At 54.0% G+C, this 16402-nt stretch overlaps 1 protein-coding gene across 1 annotated transcript in view; it reads right to left on the minus strand.

Moving 5' to 3' along the window:
• Positions 1-3282: 3282 nt before the first annotated feature.
• Positions 3283-16402, minus strand: part of CRACDL (CRACD like) — a 138850-nt gene continuing 125730 nt past the window's right edge. The window contains exons 8-10 of the mRNA XM_062208883.1: positions 5703-5890; positions 4922-5066; positions 3283-3951 (exon numbers count right to left, since the gene is read on the minus strand). Coding sequence (XP_062064867.1) covers positions 3809-3951; positions 4922-5066; positions 5703-5890 — 476 coding nt within the window. The 3' untranslated portion in view covers positions 3283-3808. The remainder of the gene's footprint in view (positions 3952-4921; positions 5067-5702; positions 5891-16402) is intronic.

Below are 16402 nucleotides of genomic sequence, written 5' to 3' on the forward strand. Positions count from 1 at the left end.
CTGCAGGTTGAATTCTACACCCCCTCAAAATGTAATTTTGACTCTATCCACTTCTCCCCATCTCCACCATTTCCTTGGAGCAGGCTACTGTGTTTTATAGATATGTCACCTGCTTGGCAAACCCCTCTCTTAACCTCCTGATCTCAAGTAGCCTTTCCGCCATGACCAACTGCCTCTGTTTCAGTCTTGTAAGTGCACGGTTCTGTTTTTCATGTTTCATATTTATTGTGTTCAACCTGTATTGACTTGCTCATCGGGGTGTCCCCAGGCCCTTGTAGAGTGTCCACCCGAAAGCTTCCACCGAATGACTGGAAACGCCACGTCGTTCAGGCAGGTACTCGTGATGAAAAATTACAAAACAAAAGACCCTCAGACTTTCTCCGTTTCTTAGAAGGAATTGAGGCACATGCTTTCCCCAAGGTTCAGGGACTTTGAAGGCCAAGTTCAGAGCTCTCATGTCTGTGCTACCTTGGAGGTCACATATTCACCTCTGCACCGATGCTTTTTAAAAACACCTGCTATTTATTTATCAGAGACAGAGAGTGAAAGTATTCCCATCTACTGCTTCCCTCCTTAAAACACCTACAAAGGCTAGAGCTGGGCCAGCCCAAAATTGGGAGCTTGGAACTCAATCCAAGACCTGCCTCCCAGAATCTTTGTTAGCAGGAAGCTGGAATTAGGGGAGGAGCCAGGACTCAATTCAGGTGTTCTGATATGAGATGTGGGCTTCTTAGCCAGTGTCTTAACCATTAGATCAAATGCTTGCCCCACCAAAGCTTTTTGAAAATGGGAATGGGTAATAAACAAGTGTGGACAACGGCGTCACTTCCTAGTGGCAAAACTGCTGTGGGTTCTTGAACAAGTGAACAAGTTAATCTCAACGGAGGTGAGCACCTGCCCCAAGAAGACTGTGGAAAGGATTTTCCATCACCCGTGGGGCGCACTCAGAGTAGTTGCTCACCACCTTACCTCCTAGGAAAACTAAGGCTGGTGGTTCCTTGGAGGCTCCTACCACCCCCACTGCCACTCCAGGCCCCCCAGGCATCCCCAAGTTCTGGCCACTTGCCTCAGCTCCTCCGGTTATGTATGCAGTGAGGGTCATCACCTCTGTGCACAAGGTGCACCTGCAGAACCTGTCCCTCCCCACCCCCCTTACCCTGTGATGTTTTTAAAATCTGCACCCTTCTATCTCACCAGGTGCCAGACAAACCAAACCCAGGCCCGAACCACACAGGAAACAGCAACATCTATCTGAACAAAAATCTAACAGAATGCTTTTGATCTTAGAGTGAAACCTCCTACCTGGAAACGTTCATCTGAAATGTTCTGCTAATAGGAGAAATGATTGTTTTGGGGGTAAGAATGGCCAATACGGTTTTTCCCAGTTGAGACTTTTCATGTCTAAATTGCTGAGGCAGAGCTAGATGGATGGAGTTCTTATTTACAGCACAGTCACCATGGAATTTGGTATTGATGTTTTCTAAGAGAATGCAATTAATAAATCAATTTGGGAAAAGAGAACTGTCTCAGGACTTTTTCATTAAAGGTAGACTTGATCAAGCTGTGTAGTACTCACAGCTAGAAAAAAAATGTTCATGAAGTTGGAAAATGCAATAAACGTAGCAGCTCTTCGGGTACATAAAATCAAATTATAATAGTTCATGAGATCATACTGATTCTGGTTCCAGCTATACACACTGGCTTATTCAAAGGAACATATGGGAACTGTATTTAAAAAGTAAATCAGTCGCATACACAGAGACACAGTGCTGAAATTCCAAATGTTCTCCCTCGGCCTGGCTTCCTTGCACGCTGCATTCGTGGGTCACACTGGCTGATGCACCGACAATCCAGTTTTCAACAGAACCGTGTAGGTTAATTAATTAGAGGCTGAAGAATTCTACATTTTAAGGAAATTTCACATTTTAATGTATTATATCAAAAACATGAAAAGACAATAAACCCTATGTTATCTTCTGTCTTCTAAAAGTGAACACCAAAATTTTTACTGGGGAAAAAAAACCTCAAAAAAAAATTCATACTTCCCCACTCTCCTGCCCCCCCCGCCCAAAAAAAAAATCTGAATGAGAGCAGGCATTTGGCCTAGAGGTGCCACTCAGCCACGCTGGGGTGATTGGGTTTGATTCCCATCTAGTGCTTTTGACTCCAGATTTTTTTTTTTTTTTTTTGATAGGTAGAGTTGTAGATAGTGAGAGAGAGACAGAGAGAAAGGTTTTCCTTCCATTGGTTCACTCTCCAAATGGCCGCTATGGCCGGTGCTGCACCAATCCAAAGCCAGGAGCCAGATGCTTCCTCCCGGTCTCCCATGCTGGTGCAGGGCCCAAGCACTTGGGCCATCCTCCACTGCACTCCTGGGCCACAGCAGAGAGCTGGACTGGAAGAGGAGCAACCGGGACCAGAATCCGGTGCCCATATGGGATGCTGGCGCCACAGGTAGAGGATTAACCAAGTGAGCCACGGCACCGGCCCGAACTCCAGCTTCTTACAAATGCAGACCCTGGGACACAGCAGTGATGGCTCAAGCAACTGGGTTCCTGCCACCCACGTGGGAGACTTGGATTAAATTCCTGATTCTCAGCTCAAGCTCAATCCCCACCTTTGTAGGCATTTGGGTGGTGAGCCAATAGATGATAGCTCTTGTGGCCAGTGCTGTGGTACAACAGCTTAGTTTAGCAGTGTCACCATCCCATATGGGTGCCAGTTTTGAGTCCCAGCTCCTCCACTTCTGATCCAGCTCCCTGCTAATGCGCCTGGGAAAGCAGCAAAAGATGGCCTGAGTGCTGGGGCCCCTGCACCCATGTGGGAGACCTGGAAGAAGCTCCTAGTTTTGGCCTGGCCCAGCCCTGGCCATTGTAGCCATTTGGGGAGTGAACCAACAGATGGAAGATACTCTGTCTCCCTCTCCCTCTCCGTCTCTTTCTTTGTCCTTCTCTCTCTTTTAAATAAATAAATTATATATGATAGCTCTTTTTTTCTGCCTCTCAAAAAACATAAAACCAAACTCAAACTCCAAAACCACTGAGATTTTCAATGAGAAGTACATGAAACCCTACACACGTGGCATTCAACTCAGCACAGGAGCGAGTCCTCCGAGTGGGGGCAGAAACAACATGTGCTCATCCAACAGAGGCGAGTTTGAAACTTTTTATTAAACAGGCAATGCATTGTGCAACGGTTAAGGGCACAGACACCTAGTGGAAAAGTTTAAAAATTATTACTGGAAACAGTCTGGGAGTTGACAAGCCCTGCTACGTTCCTGCCTCTCCATAGCGTGGCTGTCTTCAGGAAAACAGATTGTTTTATAGCTGCTCTTAGAAACAGCATCCCTGTTTTACCTTAACCGTCACGCCTAGTAGTAAACACGAAAAGGGAAGCCAGGCTCCACGGGCAAGACAGTGGCCAAAGGTGCGGGCCGGTCTCCGGTGGGAGCTGGCCGCCAGCCTCCTGGGAGGCTTCTCTCCGGCTCCTGGGCTGCGTCCTGTTTACACATCCCCGTTCCTTCCTGGTCGGAGGCCCCGTTCCAGAGGGGATTCTGAGCGTCTCATGTTCATCGCCTTGGGCACAGAAACTGGCTTGCCCCCGGAAGATGTCAATGTTGTTCTTGTTTCGGGCCCTGGGTGATGGCCACGTGTGTGTCCCCTTTGTTCTGTCTGGTTCCTTCCTCTTCCCCAGCTTGACGATAAGAATCAATCTTAGGTTTCCCCGCTTGTTTGCCATGGGTTATCGGCAGTTTTTAACGAAGTGGCCGGGCGAGGGAGTGGACATTCGTTATCAGAGTGCTGCCAATCTATTTTATTATTTGGGGCATGTCGCTCCAAGCTTGAGATTTCTTTCTGGCAAGTTCCATCCAGGACGGCTGTTCCGCACTGGCGTAACTGGCTCTCTTGAGCTGATGCAACTCCTTGTCGGTCATCGCTGCCGCCTGAGCCGCTGGAAAGGAGACAGAGTAAACAGAAACACGAGAAATGAGTTTAGGTTTTCACTTAAGCCTCTCGCACGTCTTGAAACAAGTCAAGGTCTCCATTGTGTTCTCAAAGGCAAATTCATTACTGACACGTAAGCAGGTAAAGACGACTGAGACGCACAGTGTGCCATCTGTGTGATGAAAAGACTTAGGGGCAGGCTCCCTCGGCGCTGGCAACGGCAGCGAGGTGAGAGAAACTTCTGGAAGACAACCGCAAGAGCTCTGGACGCTGGCTGCAGAACAGGGGGTGACAACAACCCAACCGGACACCGAGACATGGTTACGATGGTAAACTGTCAGATGTCTTTGGCTACAGCAAAAACAAATCCTATTTCACAAACACGGATACGGGCAGCCAACCAAGGAGAATTTCCAAAACACTATGCTCAGTGAAAGATGCCAGGGACAAGGGGACATGTTTTATGATTCCTTATAAGAAACGTCATAAATAAATAAAGGCAAACCTGTCATAATAGAAAGTAGGCGTGGTGTGTAGGTTGCCTAGAGCCAGGGGCGGGGATGGGGAATGACTGGGTGGGTACGGGGTTGCACCAGAGTGGGAGGGAGGAAAAGTTCTCAAATCAGGCTGACCTGATGGTGCAGTGTGTGAAGAAACACACGCTCACTTTAATGCTACATTCCCTGAACTGCACGCTTCCAACGGGGGGGGGGGGGGGGGCTGATGTAACCAGCGCACACAGCATCCGTACATCAACACACCACACACCTCCAAAGTAGGTGCACATGTTAAGTATCTGTCAAAACAAATTTGCAGATGGCTCGGGGGGGGGGGGGGGACAGGTGAAATTTGATGCTATGTCAATTCTGTCTCCATTAAAGCTGTGTCCAAAAAGCACTGTGCAAGAATTCGGGAGGGCAAGCCCGCATGTGCAGGGAACAATTCCAAGAGCTGGCTAACGGTTGCGCATGCCGTACCCAAGTTCTGATGGGACAGTGAGATTCCTCTTTGCAGCCCCTCCTTGAGGTTCAGCTTGGGCCCCTGCCTCGCGTCCAGAGTGGGCTTGGCAGGAGTGATCAGGAAGGACTTGCTGCGGACAAAGTCGGCTTGCTTTGTGGGCTCCTGTTGAGACACAAGAAAGACACCCGCTGTCCAGCCACCTGTGACCCAACACGGGGATAACGCAGAGGCTGGGGGGCCTGGCCGGCTTCTAAGCACAGCTCTTTGGCTTGGTCCAGGTTGTTTTCAGTCCAGGGAACAAAATGGGGCCCCGGGTTGCAGCCCTGCAGTATGAGGTGAGGCACAGGCAGCCCCAGCAGGAGGCCGGCCAGGCAGGACGAGCAGGGCTTGGCCAGCTCACTCAGCTCGGCAGGGTGGGCCGACGTGGAGCTGTTGACATCTCTGCCGTGTGTCTAACGGACAAGTTATTTTAACCTCCTTCCGTTTCTCCAGATGCTGAGCTACGTTGCCTAGGAGGCAGGGAGCGGAGCGCCGGCTCCACTGCCTAAGTGACTCACACGTTTTCCTGTGTTCCCATCGGCCCAGCACGCACGCGAGGCAGGCGGGCTGCTCCACCGCAGGGGTTACGATATGACAGACGATTGACTGTGCTTCCCTGCCCCTCACCCACACGTCAGCCATCACCTCAGAGGACCACAGTGGCGGTGCCCGAGTAAGACGTCCGGTCATCACGGGGCTCCCAGCCCCAGCCCTGGACCGGCCCCTCCTGCACCCAGACACAGCACTTGCTGTAGGCACCTGGGCTCTCTCAGCAGCCTTGGCTTGCTTTCCTGTTTCCGACTTGGAGGTCTGCAGCCCGGGCTTGTCTTCCCGGTTGGGGGGCTGGTCCGGAGCCCCTCGCCGCTTCTGCCGAGCCATGGTGATCCAAGGTGGCGCGGGCTGCGCATCAGCTCCCTGACTGGCTGCTGTGGGAGGCAGGCTCTTTTCTGTGGGCAAAGGTACAAGGTTAGGCGAGGCAGCCCTCCCCCTCCTCAGTTTCACTTCCGCTTCTTCCGCACAGATGCAGCTGTCCTGCTTAGGCTCAGGGCGGCAGGGCGCGGAGGAGGGAGGTCTGGGAGCTGTGCAGTGAGAGGATTCTTTTCTTTACTTTTCTTTGAGGGGATTTGCCTTCTTTTCAATGAAGAATTGAACAGACTACGTTCCTGCATGTAACTGCTCTTAGAGAGGCAACATGCATTTATATCTTTTTTTTTTTTTTGCATGGCAGAGAGTTTAGCTTCCATCTATAGGTTCACTCCCTCAAATGCCTACAATGGCTGGGGCTGGGTCAGAGCCAAAGCCAGGAGCCAGGAACTCAATCCAGGTCTCCCCCTGAGAGGCAGGCTTCCAACGACTCCAGCCACCACCGCTGCCTCCCAGGGTCTGCAGTGGCAGGAAGCTGGAGCCAGGAGCTGGAGCTGGGAGTCAGACACGGGCCATCCAGTGTGGGACTCAGACATCTCAAGCGCCAGGCTAACCACCCACCCCCAGAGTGCATTTTAAAGCCCTCCTCCCCCCAGGGACTCCTTTCTGGAAGAGATCAGAACAAGTCTGTGACGGTGAAGACGCCTGTGATAGAATCCTGCCATTCTGGACCAGGGCCTACTACAGGATTCCCGATTTGCCTGGGCGTTGTAGGCATCTTTCAAAAACCGTAAATGTGAGCTTCCCTAGCCATCGTTGTTTTTCTTGATGTTCCAGAAAGAAGAGAAACAGTGCCTTTATAACTGTAACATCTTGGTGAATTTTCTGTCCATGTTAACCATGCTCATCTTTAAAAATGTATGTATCTGAAAAGGAGAGAGAAAGAGAGAGTGAATGAGCTGGCTCCTTCCCCATCGGTGCCTGCAACGGCTGGGACCGGGCCAGATGAAAGCCAGGAGCCTGACTCAATCCGAATCTCCTAGCTGGGTGGCAGGGACCCAGCCACTGACCACCATGGCTGCCTCCCAGGCTGTGCATTCATAGCAAGCTGGAATCGGGAGTGGAGCCAGAACTCGAACCCAGGCACTGCGACACAGGCCACGGTCTCAGGGCCTGCGCCTTAAACATTTTAAGAAGTATCTTAGTATTGGGCTAAATGTCAGCCTCTCAAACTTATCTTTGAGTCGCCAAAACTGGAGAGCCTTGTTCACTTCCCAATTCTCTATCTTTTCATGTTTTTCTTTTTTTAACATTATTTATTTATTTATTTGAGAGATAGAGTTACAGACAGTGAGAGGGAGAGACAGAGAGAGAGGTCTTCCATCCGCTGGTTCACTCCCCACATGGTCACAATGGCTGGAGGTGCGCTGATCCAAAGCCAGGAGCCAGGAGCTTCTTCCTGGTCTCCCATGTGGGTGCAGGGGCCCAAGCACTTGGGCCATCTTCTACTGCTTTCCCAGGCCATAGCAGAGAGCTGGAAGGGAAGTGGAGCAGCCGGGACTAGAACCGGCACCTATATGGGGATGCCAGTGCTGCAGGTGGAGGAGTAACCTACTGCGCCACAGTGCCGGCCCCCTTTTCATGTTTTTCTATGATGTGAATTTATTACCTTTATCAACAGAAAAGAAGAAGTGAGCTCATTTTATCTGCACGGTTTACCCACGGTTTAAGTAAGTGCCTTCCTATAGGCTCACCAGGAGTACAGGATCCTGCCTCTGAGCGCCGCCAGCCTCCAGACGAAACAAGGAAGAAATTCATCTCCTGCACACCTGGTCCCTGTGCCTGTCTCCCTTCCACACAGTGCGCCTGGGTCAGCCAGGAGCCGCAGGCGGGCCAGCCCGGGGCAAAGTTGCCGCTGTGTGGGGCCTGACGCCCTCCGTGCTTTGCTCTAGTGGGCACATGCTTATTACTGCACCCTTTTCTGCCTCCAGATCACCATGGGGTTCTTGTCTCTCAGGCCTGTGACCACCAAGGAGGGGAGCACACCAGGAGCCCCCGCTTCGGTGCTGCAGTCTCCCCCCGGGGCTGCGGGGGCTCAGGCCTCACACACACATCCCTCCTGGGAGCCTCCCTCCCTCTCTTGCCTCATCCCGCTCCCCTTCCTGCCTCTTCACTCTCTCCCTGGCCCCTGACTCCTTCCCTACAGCTTAGCAAAATGCTTGGGTCTCCCACAGCTCGAAGGAAACCAAACCTCGTGGTTCCCGGCTCTCCTCCGTGGTTAACTCACATGGCCTCTGCCTGCGTCTCATCAGCTGGTTCCAGCCCCAGCCACTCCGGCCAGCCCACCGCACACCCGTAAACCCCCACGGCTCACCCCATCCTCAACCTGCTTCAGGCCCTGGGCTCTGCTGAGCGCGTCCTCTCCTGGGCCTGTCCCCTTGAGCATTCCCGGCAGCCCGGGGGGCCTTCTCCTGACTTCTGCTCCCGGACCTGGGAATTCCCCCTTGTTCCTCATCCAGCCTTCATCTCAGCCTCCCCGATGCACTCTCTCGCTTTCCATTACCTCCTAAAGCACCAACCAGCCCTCCCTTCTCCTCCCCTCCTCCCTCTCCCCTTCCTTCCTCTGTGTTTGCTGTGGGCAAGGGCTCTGCTAACTTTTGAAGCAGAAAATAAACGGGTCCTTCAAAAAGCTCCAAGTCTGGTGGGGAAGATGAGATGCAAACACCCATAACCGTGCCTGGCCGAGCCATGGCCAAAGCCTGGCAGGCAGAGGCAGGGGTGCCGTCTGGGCTTGGGAGCTGAAGCACCAATCCTGCAGGCCTGGGGGTGGGCGGCAAGAGCAGCCGAGTGCAGGGCGGCCTGGAGGGGCGGAGGGCAGAAGGGTCTTCCCTGCCCCGCTCCCCCTCCCCTTTTTCCTGTCCATAACCGGGGCCTGGTGGAGAGACATGTGCCTGGGAAGCTGCGAGCGAGGCTGCAGGCATGGTTCAGGAGGGGTGCCCAGAGCTAAGACATCCGGCTACCTAACCATCATCCCTGCTGCTCCACCAGGGCCCGCTGGGACGCCACCTCCTCCAGGAAGCCCATGCTGGTCACCCTGACCAGACCCGCTCTCCCTGTGCCAATTCTTCCAGAACCTTCTCGAGACCCTTGCCCCACCACACTGAGTACCGGGGTACACGTGTTTGCTAGCTGATCACGTACCCCGCTGATTCCAGCCTTGGTCATTACAACTTATTTGTGTAATAAACAGGCAGCACAGGCCAGGTACTTTCCAACATGGGCTCACGTGCGACACCATGACCTGTTTATCCCTTGTCCACAGAGCCCTGTAACTGCCTTGCACGTGGAAGGCGCTAGGCGGCTGCGGTCTTGTACAAAGTCCATTTCTCACCCTTCGTTCTCAGCAAGACTTCCGCGGAATCCCCGTAGTCTCTTTCTGGGGTTTTACATTTTTTTCTTGCAAGGTTCCTCTCTGCTGTCCCTCCATCTTTCCCTCTCACCCAGGGACTGGGCTATTGTCCGCTCTCTCTCTCAGTTCCCCTTCGCTGTCCTGCATTTGTGCGCCGGAGCCAGGGATTTCACTCTGGGTTGAAACTGCCTTCCTCGGTCTGGAACACACTGGGAGTGATTCTGTCAAGGTGAAGTGTACGGGAAGAGAGAGAATTTCCATCCTGGGTTTAAAATCAGACACAGAACGGCGGCTGTTAAATGCCAAGGCAGCCCATGTGCCTGGCGTGCTCGGGCTTCCGGCGCCTTGTACGTGGCACCTGACACTCCCGTCACCCCGCACCACGAGGGTCCAGGCCAGGCTTCTAGCAAACTCAAATGCTGAGATCACTCCATGTGAGCCCGAAGAGAGATGTGAGCAGTCAGCAGAGAAGGGTGGGGGAACAGAGGACCGCAGAGTGAAGCCGGGGGGGGGCCCCCAGGAATACCCAAGGACCATGCCTAGGGCCAACATCTCGGGGGTGGGGGTGGGGGTGGGGGCCCCGAGGTGCACCAGAATCTCCCTCTCGGTTTTCTCAGTACTGCAGTCTCACACACCACGCAACCAGGCTGAGTTTGTCCAGAGGCCATCTGTCCGTCTTCGCAGTGAGAGAGTGCTGGCGGAACTCCAGCCCGAGTGCAGAGCCACCTGCCGCATTGCCCGGCTTGGGGGTAGCGACGGTTCTGGCTGTGCCGTGTGTTCGTGTGTGCCTGTGGCCATGTGCAGACCCGCAGGACGGAGTGAGTCCCATGCTGGGCCAGGCTGTGCCACCGCGCGCTGGGCCAGGCGTGCGGCCAAGATCTGTCAGCACGCGTTTCTCTCCTTTTCGAAGCTGGTACTTCCTTGTTCTCTGTGTTCTCTCCTTTCCCATCTGCCTCCTTGTCGGGAACGGATACGGGCTCCAGGGGCCCTGGTACCCGCCAGCCTCTAGCATAGGGGCTGTCCAGGACCAGCCTCAGGGCGGGAGGGGAGCAGGAACGTGAGTGTTGGGGGTGCAGACAGCAGGAGGGAGGAGGGAAAAACCATGGTGGCTCCTGGCTGTGATTCAGGGGGTCCTGAGCCCCACAGGAAGGTGAGAAAAGGGCTTGGGGGCTGCAAAATCCTTTCCAAAAAGTCAAGCCTCAGAGAAGCTGCAGTTTCTCCCAGGTGTGGAAGAAGGATGACGGGAACTCTCTGATGTATCCCCGCCCCCCTCCAGGCACTTGGCACCCACATGGAGGCCAGGGACCCTGGGATCCGTGCCAACTCCACCTGGGGAGAACAAGGGCAGGGAGCTAAGAGGGGGGCAATGTTCCAGATAAGGCAGACTTTCGGGGCCAGAGATCTCACGGCCAGATGGGTCCAAAGCACAGACACCCACTCAGGGTTAAGGCTGCACTGTAACACGGCTTCTGAGATCGCACACTTTCAAAAAGCCATTAATCCCAGGATAATGTGGATGCGGCGTCAGCGCGAACCAACTCAGCTGAAAGCACTCGTTTGTTTACCTCTCCCTGACTCAATACGCAGAGAGCCTGGATCTCCCGGGGGATTTGGCTGCAGGGCTCCGTTTCTGCTCCCCACATGACAGCAGGCTTCATGCCAACCGTGCCCGGGTCTGTGGCCAACAGTCCAGGAGCGTTTCTCCTGAATCAGAGATCAGCGGTGCCACGTGTCTTTCTGTGGGATGCCCCTGCTGCCGGGCCGGCTGGGCCAGGCTTCCTAGTCACAGCCCCCCGGGGACGGGCCGGCAGGGAGCTGGCCTGCAGTGCGGGTGCCTGAACCACAGTGGCGCTTCCCGAAGCGAACGTGGCAGGGGCGGGACACTGGGCCGTCCAGCTCTCACCCCAGCTTCCTGTCACAGGAAGACAACTTTTGATCAGAGCCCACGCCTTTTGATTATTGAAGCACAAGACTGCTTCCAAGGAGCAGGCGGTAGGTTTGCTCTCTCTCCCGATCCCTTCTCTCTCCGTACATGCACCAGAGCACAAAGATTTCTTAGAAGTCAGTGGGGGAAGGCCCAACTTCCAGGAGATCCTGTTCACTCCCCAGAGCTCAGGTTCAATGGACTGTGCAGAAGACGAGCTCATGGCCCTGCCCTGGGGCCAGCAGGGTTAGGAGTTAGGCCTGAGGGAAAAGGCCAGAACCTGTGTGAGAGTCAACTTTGTGCAAAAGCAGAAAATAAGCCTTATCTATGCCTCCCGGGGCAGCGTGGGTGGCCGGTGAGCCACGGAGCTCCCTGACACAGTTCTGCGTCCATGTCGCCCAGGGAGGCTGGGAAGGGTCAGTGAAATAGGCCAGGAAAGGCACTCGGCACACACCTTATGCCCAAGAGCGCTGCTGCGGTTCCAACCGCTGCTGTTCCTTTGTTGTCGCTGCTGTGACTGCTCCCAGCTGAGGAGGCATTTCAGCTTTGATCCACTCCTACCCAGGATCTCAGCCTTCAGCCCTGAAAAACGAGCCCTTGTCCTGTGCTGGGACAAGGAACTCCCAGGTGTTGCTGGATTGTATCCCTGGGCCCAGCGGCACCTGACTCTAGGCAGGACCCCTGAGGATACTGCCCGAACCATCTAGCCAACTGCCGCCGGACGCTGCCTTGGCAGCGCCAGGAGCCTTGTCCTGCCTGGCTTTGCTGGACCCACCACATCCAGCATGGGTCTGACCAACACCCCAGGCCTGCCTGGCCTGGGTCACGGGTCCTGTCGCCACAGTGGTGCCTGCTCCTCCTCCTGCGAGTGCTGGGTGCTGCTGAGAGCCCAGCTGGCCGGCCCTGATGCTGCGACACATGGCCCAAGGCTGCGGCCCAGTTCTCTGGCCACATTCCCAGAGCCACGCCCCGGCTATTCTTCTGAAGACACACAGAACCCTCAGTTCTCCCCGGGGAAGAGGATCGCAGCGGTGGGACCCACACTCGGCATTCTGCCTGAGCTGCCTGGGTTCAGGACGGCCTCAGCCAAACCGTCCTGCCCAGCCTCAGTGCCCAGCCACCCCCTGTGGGCCAGGTGTGTCCCGCTGTCAGTCACTCGGACTTACTGACCGCGAAGGGCTCTTTCCTTCTCCCATTCGGGCAGTCTATTAAAATTCAGCCTTAAGGTCTGGTGTCTTGCATTCAGAAAGACTTCTCTAACAACCAGCCGAAGGGACCAGGGCGGGACACCAAGGGTGGCCTGCGGGCCACAGCTGTGAGTGGGGTTGTTGGGAGCTGTCCAGAACTCATCATATGAGCAAAAGGAGATGCGCCCTGGTCCTGTGTGAACCCCTGCCACTCCTTGCCGGGCTGAGAAAGCCAGGCAGCTGCTTTGCTGCAAGGTGGCGCACGACAGCGAGTAAGGATCCCTTGCCCTTAGGAATCTACTACAGGCTGGCTGTGCAGAAATACATGTGTGTTTGTTTATTTGAGAAGCAGAGGGAGAGAAAGGAAGGAGAAGGACAGAGACCAGGAGAGGGAGAGAGAGCTCTTGTTTTTGCTGCTTCATTCTCCAAATGCCTGCCATGGCAGGGACTGGGCAGGGCAGAAGCTAGGATCTGGGAAGTCAATCCAGGGCTCCCACAGGGTGGCAGGGACCCCATTACTTGAGTCACTGCTGCCTCCCCGGAAGCTGGAGTCAGGTATCAAACCCAGGTGCTCCAACGTGGGCCACAGGCGTCTTCACTGCTGTGGTCAGCCGCTCGGCCAACACCTGCCCTCCTTTGAAGCAGTGATTTTTAAGAATCTTTTTCCTGGGGCCGGTGCTGTGGCGCAGTGGGTTAACACCCTGGCCTGAAGCGCCGGCATCCCATATGGGCGACGGTTTGAGACCCGGCTGCTCCTCTTCCGATCCAGCTCTCTGCTATGGCCTGGGGTAGCAATAGAAGATGGCGCAAGTCTTTGGTCCCCTGCACCTGCGTGGGAGACCTGGAAGAAGCTCCTGGCTCCTGGCTTCGGATCGGCGCAGCTCCAGCCATTGTGGCCAACTGGGGAGTGAACCAGCGGATGGAAGACCTCTCTCTTTCTCTTTCTGCCTATCCTCTCTCTGTGTAACTCTTTCAAATAAATAAATAAATCTTAAAAAAAAAAAAAGAATGTGCTTAAAAAAAGAATCTTTTTCCTTTCATAAAACTCCTTTCTTGTTTATCAAAGTACACACATGCGTGGCACAAATTGAGAAAGCAGATTAAAGTATAGAGAAGGAAGAATATGTTTCCCATTAAATCCTTAGCCCAAGGCAGCTGTGTTAACACTCAGGCAACCTCCTTCCACTCTTTCTGGGCTATGTTGTCATCTTAAAAATGCACACCCACAGCCGGCGCCACGGCTCACTAGGCTAATCCTCCGCCTGCGGCGCCGGAACCCCGGGTTCTAGTCCCGGTTGGGGTGCCAGTTCTGTCCCGGTTGCTCCTCTTCCAGGCCAGCTCTCTGCTGTGGCCCGGGAAGGCAGTGGAGGATGGCCCAAGTCCTTGGGCCCTGCACCCGCATGGGAGACCAGGAGGAAGCACCTGGCTCCTGGCTTATGATCGTCACAGTGCGCCGGCTGTAGCAGCCATTTGGGGGGTGAACCAACAGAAGGAAGATCTTTCTCTCTGTTTCTCTCTCTCACTGCCTAACTCTGCCTGTCAAAAAAAAAAAAAATGCACACCCACAGCTCATTCCCAGGTCTTAAAGAGACGAGGGGGCTCCAAAAACTTTGAAGAAAGATGGAATTAACAGACAAGTTTATATGGGCGCAAAGAAAAAAAAAAAAAAACACTGGAAATCCATGCATAGTTTTTTACACTATGCATCTTCCATGAACTTTTCCAAGATTCCTTAGATTCTCTGTGGAAGAAAAGTCCTGCATTGGCTCACTAAGACTTCCGATTACAGTGGGTGATCCAGGGTGGGCGTCGGACCCAGCAGTCAGGTGGCTGACGAGGATGCCCGCGCCGGTACTACACCACCTGGGTTCAATTCCCGGCCCCCGGCCCTGACTCCAACTCCCCCCAGTGCAGATCCTGCAGCCTGCCACCCAAGTGGGAGATTCAGGTTGAGTTCCTGACTCCCATCTTTGGCCCTGACCCAAGCCTGTCCACTGAGATCATCCAGGGAGTGAATCAGGGGATCGGTGCTTGGTCTCTCAAAAAAAATAATTTTTTTTTTTTAAAGTGGATGCATCATTATTTTTGCACAACTTCCTGAAGCCAGAACAGCCGAAAGTGCCTCAGGGCTGGAACAGAGTGACAGCCCTGCTAGGGCTCTGTGACACAGGGCCCGCCTCTGCTCCAGCGGTGCCCTTGGTGGTCTCTCTGCACAGGCCATTTGCTGGGGCAGAGGTGGGCCCCAGCTCCTGGGGACACACGGGGCTCACCCCTGCTGCAGGGTTCGGGTCAGGCGTCCTGTAGGTAGGACGTGAGCTTCTCCGTATGTTGCACAGCATCTGTGGATCTGCTGCCGCTCCTGGCTCACACACAGCTCCTGATTGCTACACACAGAGCCCTAGGGGGGTTCTTCCTGCGTGCGGTGCAGGAGCCGGAAGGTGGGCTTGAGGTACCGCCCCAGGCGTTAGCTCAAAACTGTGCCGAAGGGAGGAGGGAGGGTGGGAGGGTGGGAGCGTGGGTGGCGTGGGAAGTATCACTATGCTCCTAAATCTGTATGAATAAAATACATGAAATTTGCTCACCTTAAAAAAAAGCTGTGATGAGCATCTTGAGTAAGGGCTTTTCACACAGCAAGCTCTCGTTTAAACAAAAACATTATTTGAGAGGCAGAGAGAGAAGGGAGGGAGGGCAGGGGGGAGGAAGAGGAGGAGGAAGAGGGAGAGGGATGGGGGAGGGGCTGAGGGAGAGGAGAGAGAGCAGGGAGGGTTCGTTCCCATCCATTGGTTCGCTCCCCAAGTGCTCTAATGGCTGAGGCTGGGCCGGGCACAGAGGTGGGAGCTGGGAACTGGATCCTGGGCCCCCACTTATGTAGCAGAGACTCAATCATTTGAGTCATCACCTGCTGCACCCCAGGGTCTGAGTTAGCAGGAAGCTGGAGTCAGGAGCTGAAGCTGGGAACTGAACCCAGGTACTCCAATGTGGAGTGCAGGGTGTCTTACCCAGCATCTTCGCTGCAAGGCTAAACCCCCACCCGGAGCTCCGGTTTGTAAAACAACAGGAGATGGGGCTGTGTCCTGGCTCTTCCGCCAAGTTAAATTTATCACCACTCTTTCAATACACACAGTTCATCCTCATTCGCCAATTCCGTATCTGGGAATTTGCCCATTTGCTAAAGTATGTTAGGAACTACTCCTCCATCAACACTCACGGCTTTCAAGGTCATCTGCAGACATGCACGGGGTGACAGGTAGACAGCTGTCCAGTGTGCATGTTCCCAGCTGAAGTATACAGACGGTATACATAGACAACCTGCAGCTTGTCCATGGTATACACAGACAACCTGCAGCTTGTCCATGGTATACACAGACGTCTCCTTTCTTGCAGACCACTGGAGTGCCTTGCTCTGGGGCCTCTGCTCGGTGATTCTGCTGTTTAAAACGTCCCCCAAGCATTAGCACCGGACTGTTGTCTAGTGTTCCTATGTGTAAGACATCTGCGAGGTATGTGCCCAACAGAGAAGACAGGTGTTAGACGAGTTTCAATCAGGCACGAGTGGCAGTGCTGTAGGCTATGAGTCCAATGTTAATGAATTTACGAAATCTATTAAGTGAGGTGGCTTTGGACAGAAACACGCGTCAATCAAGGTTGTGGAGTGACAGACTGATCTTGGGAGCAGAGCCTCATGGGAACCCAACCTTGTACTTCTTGGGAGCGCTAGTTCAGTCCTTGCTAAGCCAGTGTTGGCGGCAGTTTTCCAGGCCTGACTGTCTCGGGCATTGAGAGGGCCTGTGATGGTTCTGAGTCTGCAGATGCTCCAGTATTTGCACACAGGCTCTCCTCTGCAAGAGGCTTGGAGGCCACAGGTCTACATCCCACACAAGGTCCACAGCCCAGGAAGGAGTCCCGGAGTCTGCAGGAGGCGGGCAGGGAGGGGTCTCTGGGGTGCAGGTCTCTCATGCAGTTTTCTTAAGGTGTGTTCAGTCTGGAGGAATTCCCTGAGCTTCATGCACGTGATCTATGCACCTCTCTGCATGTATAGCATTCCTCAATAAAAGGTTAAAACGGGCAGGTATTT

The sequence above is a fragment of the Lepus europaeus genome, chromosome 13 (genome assembly GCF_033115175.1).
Source record: "Lepus europaeus isolate LE1 chromosome 13, mLepTim1.pri, whole genome shotgun sequence".
Taxonomy (NCBI): Eukaryota; Metazoa; Chordata; class Mammalia; order Lagomorpha; family Leporidae; genus Lepus; species Lepus europaeus.